This window comes from Octopus bimaculoides, chromosome 15 (genome assembly GCF_001194135.2).
Source record: "Octopus bimaculoides isolate UCB-OBI-ISO-001 chromosome 15, ASM119413v2, whole genome shotgun sequence".
In the NCBI taxonomy this organism is placed as follows: domain Eukaryota; kingdom Metazoa; phylum Mollusca; class Cephalopoda; order Octopoda; family Octopodidae; genus Octopus; species Octopus bimaculoides.
The window spans coordinates 37,159,723-37,165,587 of record NC_068995.1 but is presented as its reverse complement, the minus strand read 5'-3'; the positions used below and the strand labels follow the sequence as shown (position 1 = coordinate 37,165,587).

The following is a 5,865-nucleotide window of genomic DNA, read 5'->3' as shown; positions in this document are numbered from 1 at the left end:
TCTCTCTCGTTACCAATTTATCTCCTTCTCTCTCCCTCATTTAATGAGGTCCTAAAAAGTTAAGTAATCCGCCTCTCTTCTTTAAAGTGTATGGTAGAAATACAAATAAAAGCTTTTGATCAGCACTCACCATCTAAATTAATCGATATTAAACACAGGATGGTCTGAGTACCACATAACGTTGCACTCTCAGACCAAACAATCACGTAAAACATCTGCATCTTTCCAATAATCTACCTCTGTCTGATCGGTCTAATTAACCTCAATATTCTTGTAAATTTCCGATTTTGTATCTTTCTATTTATTTCTAGATTATTATTATTATTATTATCATTATTATGATTATTATTATTATTATTATCATTATTATTATTATTATTATCATTATTATTATTATTATTATTATTATTATTATTATTATTATTATTATTATTATTATTATTATTATTATTATTATTATTATTATTATTATTATTATTATTATTATTATTATTATTATTATCATTATTACACGTTCCACAAAATTCTGTTTTACTCTTTGATGAAGTTTAATTCAAATAGATGCAACTTGCCTGATTAACTTAATTACTTTATTCAAATTATTGGTTTCCACACAATAATCTTTGCAATCTTTGTAACCTTTTGACTGTTGTTTAAAAAAAAGATTTATTCTTGGAAAAAAGTTTCTACTTGAATATATTTTGTATTTTCTAATATAATAATTTCGTGCAAGAAGCTAAAAACAATTAAACGCTTGATTTTGCCAAATTAGATATATGTGCAAATGGAAGTTTAGTTAATTTTATTAGAAACGATCTCACTTCTGTGTAAACAACAATGGTTTGTTTTTTTTTCCGCTGCAATCTTCCTATTCATCAGAGAATTTTAGTTCTAACTTATAAGAGAGAGACCTACAACATTGCGAAACATTCATCAATTATTTAGTGCAACAAGGACAGCACGATGGCTGAGAAGGTAAACCGTAAGACTAAATTTCTTGAAACCCTGCTATGATCAAGCTTGGACGTTATCCAACTATGTTGGGTAATAATGAAATCGGAGTTATGTACATAACAATACAGTTTCCTTTGATAATCTAATTTTGTTCATAATCAACAGCATTCTATAGTTTCTTAAATATGTGAATGGAAAGACTATACCAGCCAAAATACTCAACATAATTAGGTGGGCCGAGCAACAAAGTTTATAAATAAAATCAAATTTCCTTGCTATTCTTGTAACTACTTCACATTTTCTTCATTCCAAGAAGTATCTGTGTTAGTCTTAAAGGTCTTGACTTCGATTTTTAATTAACAATCTTGTCATTATTATTATAATGGACAATGTTTTACAATTTTTTTATTTGAATTTTCAATGCTCATAATTTTAATATTTATTTTTTTATAGTGGCTATTTATCTTCTGCTAAAGCCTTGGACAGGGAAATGAAAGACAAATATGAATTGATTGTTCAAGTTTCTGATGGTGTTCACGTGAGTCATAGTTTAATTGTCTTTTTTTAGACTTAAATATCAAAACTGTTGCGCTATTTTACAGATGATTAGTTAAATCCATAACACTTTAATTCTTTTGTTATTTTCTACGGAGAGACTTTTTTCTGGTATTTAACTCTCGGTGGCTGATGGATTCAAACTAACAATTCTCTTCAATTTACATTTCTTTCGTTCATTTTCTTTTTGACTTCCCATTCTACTCATTCTATTCTGATTTGTAATTTCCTCGTTAACTTTTCATTATAATACACCATTATTTAAATCAAGTCAGTTACAAGGTAATAAATATATCGGACTGTGAAAATGGGATCTGGCGACGTTCGTATATTCCTCCTTAAGGAATATAGTTTCAATAAAGTGAAATGCCTATTACATCTGTCCAACTAAATAACAAGAGATTTCCCTGAACAGGAATTTATTCCAAAGTAATTTCCCCGCGTTCATATATTATGATTAACTACAACATTATGGTGATGAACTGGTGGAATAGGTAGAGTGTAGGACAAAAATGTACTTTACGCTCTGCGATCAAATTCCACTGGAGTCAACAGGATTATTCATCCTTACAAGATTAACAAAATAAAAGTTAATTTAATGGACTATTCTTCTTTCCTTAAAACTGCTGGCCTTGTACCTTAATTAGAAACCATCATTAGCTACAATATCTTTATTTCTTGCAAATGAAAATCGATCCAAGTAAGAGATTCCATATCCAGGCCCCTTTACAAACATCTCAACTCTTACCCTACATTCTCTATTATATTTTTGGAAATGCCACACTTAGTGATCTCTATTACCTTTGCAGTATTTAGTTAAGCATTTTTCAGTAGTAATGCTTATCTATATACAAGTATGGTGCCGATTAATTAAACATATGAAGCTTGCCATATTAAATACTTTGTACTTATTTCACAAGTTATTTCCTTTGCTGATGATAGCGTGGGTATTTATATTATTTTATTACCATAATAATGCATGTACATTCCCTGTAAATGCATATATGTTTCCTTCCAGTGATCTATCAGATATATGAATAACTGTGTCACTAAGGAAATCTATAATACAGACGCATGTGCCACTGTATCTGCTAACGTTCATATTGTCATTCCCCTCCTGTCATTTCCTACTTCTAAGTATACAGTAAATTGCGACTAAGGTGTTTCATGCATTTAAAAAATACTTTTTCCGTTTTGTTTACTTTGAATTGTCTCCATTTCCTCTTTGTTGAGAACATTTGTCCAACAATGTTTATCGCTCTTCTTGGTGCGAGTAGCAGTGTTGGTTAATTAAAAATCATTCCTGCAAGACTATGTATAACACCATTTATTTCACAATTATTGTGTTGAAGTAACTATAGAGTAAGAAGCAAACTCGTGACAAGCTGAAATCTCGATACGCTCTTAGGTGCAAGTTGAAAACAATTACTTCACTTACGCTACAAATTTCCCAGTAAATTGTTGGAAATAATATTCCAACTGCTGATTAATCCTTGTTAATTATTATGTTCAAAGATATTACGTTTTCCGAGTTGTCGGCGGCAGACGTGGATTTACTTTTTGAATTGCCATAGATATCAGAATAATAACGAATAACTTTCCGAATTAGATATTTTTATGTCGTGTTTGTATGGATTCGATGCAAAAAAGAGGTTAGCTGTCTTCTCTTGATTTGGAAGAGAAAGAGAATTTTCATGTGTATCGGATTTTTTAATATTTGTGAATAACGTATCTACTGAAATGGTATAGGAAGTACTTCCACGAAGGTGCTACGAATATTTGCTATCTACAAATAGTTTTTCAGTTTTGTTTTGTTTCTTATTATAAACAGGAAAAAAATTAAAATGATACAGATAGACACTTGTTAAAACAGAGATTCGCACCTTGACACACACAAGTGGCGATATTCAATAGTTTTAATATTAGCATTGTTGACGTGGTCAATCAGAAATATGAGATTGACATAGATAAGTACCTTAAGTAAATATATGAGAAATTTGTTACGAGGTACGATACCTTCTTTGTCAGGAAATTCAACCGAGAACGGTAAAAGGAAAAACATGCTATACACCTATTTTGCCAATTTTTTGCTGGAACCTTTTATATGCCCACAAAAGAACAGCTGGGAGAAGTTCTGGCCCTACTCGAAACGAAGTCGTTTCCATCGATGTTGGAGGAGGGTGAATGTGAGTCTTTTCTTTCAGACCGAGGAAGAAGCAATACAACCGGTGGATATAAGTCACATTCCTGACTATAGCCTAGTATTGGAGAGGCGAGATACAAGGGTCATAGTTGTGACGCTGATTCTAAGCTCATAGTAAACTTTGCAGCAGAGTACAGGGACGTAGTGAGTGCAGATGACACGCGAAATAACATGTGGTTGAGTGAGAGCCGGCTAGAACATGCAAGTCCTGATGGCTCAGGAAGGCCATTGTTTGGGAAGAAAGTAAAATGAATAGATTGGTAGGACAATGCAAAACACCCAGTTGCTATTCATGTAGTAGTAATATCCGCCCGAGTGTCTTCTGCTCAGAGGAGCAGAAGTCTAATAACAGCAGAAACGCGCCACAACAACAACTTTTTGATCCTGTATATTAGTAATCTTTTCTATGAGGGTAGCCAGAAAATTCGCTTCGTTTTCAGTGCCAGAAGTCGATAAGGCGGAAGCTCTTGGGATCCACACCAGTTGTATCATTCCATTATCTTGCAACGATAAGACGGAAGGCTGATAATGGCAACAAGCTATCTAGAACAATGGTAAAATGGCAAACGTGCTCCGAGAAAGGTGAGTCTATGTACATATAAGAATTTCATTTCTTTGAATCCATGAACAAGGAAAAGATAATGTACAAACTGAGATGATGCCCAAGCGCGTAGAACATGCAGGCCATAAACTATTAATGAAAACCATTTTGAGAGATAATAAACTTTTATGCTTGAACTATTAAGAAAACGCAGTTTTGAAACGTTCAGAATGTTCATGATGCATTGTTCTATTTCCAATCTCATATCAGTTCCTTTGGTAAATCTATGTAATTTCTAAAGGGGTGTTCTTTGTGCATTATCTGTGCTGAAGAACTTGAGATCATCTTTGTTGTAAACGATTGTTTTAGTACAGCATTTCTATATAAGCCCATTTTTGTTGAAAATTTTGATTATAGGTAATGCTAAAATAAGTTTCAAGCAAATAATGGAATCAGTCAAATTGACTGCACCTTTTTTCCTGATGAAAAAGTACGTGATCATCGAACTGTGACTGAACTAATTACTTTTGTTGTTCAGTCGATAAAATAGCGGTTACTGAAATACTGGGATCGAGAGACTAGGATAGAAATCATTATTAATGCTATCGTTTAACGATCGATAAAATATATACCCCAATATTGAGATCTTTCTACTCGTCTATATCCCTCCTATGATAAAGTTATCCCCAACCAACTGGCCGTGTCCCAACATTTGAAACCAGTGTTATCTGATGTTCATAACAATTTAAAGTGGATATTTAGTTATTTATTTTACCAGATCGAGAGACCACGGGAATGTCGTTATTGCTGTTGTTTATTTTTATAAGTGTTAGTATGAACGTTTATATCAAAGTGAGAAAATTCTATTTAGATTTGTTACTGTTGTTGGTGGTGTTTTTAATGGACATTTCCAATTTGGTTGATTTTTTTTTCTTCTCGTTTGTTTTCTAATAATTTATAAATGTATTATTTAAAATGGGGAAAAAATTGTGTTATAGATTCGTTGTTTAGAAGAATTCTGTTTTGTGTTCGTTACTTGTTTCCGCCTTCGAGACTGAAATTTATTTTCAATATAGCTACGATGGTGATTACTATCGAAGACGATTCCCAAGGCAGTAACGAATGATTATTATATTCCCAGCAGTGAAACAAATTGTAAATTATTATGCTAAAAATAATATTACTAAGTTCGGCAATATCCACGCACAATTAGAATGCAAAAGATATAAACGTTCATACTGACACTTATAAAAATAAAGAACAGAAAAACGACATTCCCGTGATCTCTCGATCTGGTAAAATAAGTAAATAACTATCCACTTTAAATTGTTATGAACATCAGATAACACTGGTTTCAAATGTTGGGACAAAGCCAGTAGGTTGGGGGTAGGGGATAAGTTGATTCTATCGACTCTACTGTTTAAGTGCTACTTATTTAGTCTTTGATAAGTCTACCCCATTAGGCTTTACCTGGGGTTAAACTACAAGTATAATATCGACAAAATCAGAGAAAATATAGTATCTATACAAAATTGAACAGCAGCAGAAAAATACATTTTATTGGGGGTTATTTTTTTTATAGAAACGCGTACGTCTACATGTGAACGTATAT

At 32.3% G+C, this 5,865-nt stretch overlaps 1 protein-coding gene across 1 annotated transcript in view; it reads left to right on the top strand.

Moving 5' to 3' along the window:
• Nucleotides 1-5,865, top strand: part of LOC106875431 (protocadherin Fat 4) — a 483,512-nt gene that overhangs the window by 249,775 nt on the left and 227,872 nt on the right. The window contains exon 17 of the mRNA XM_014923579.2: nt 1,408-1,492. Within this exon, the coding sequence (XP_014779065.1) occupies nt 1,408-1,492 (85 nt within the window). The remainder of the gene's footprint in view (nt 1-1,407; nt 1,493-5,865) is intronic.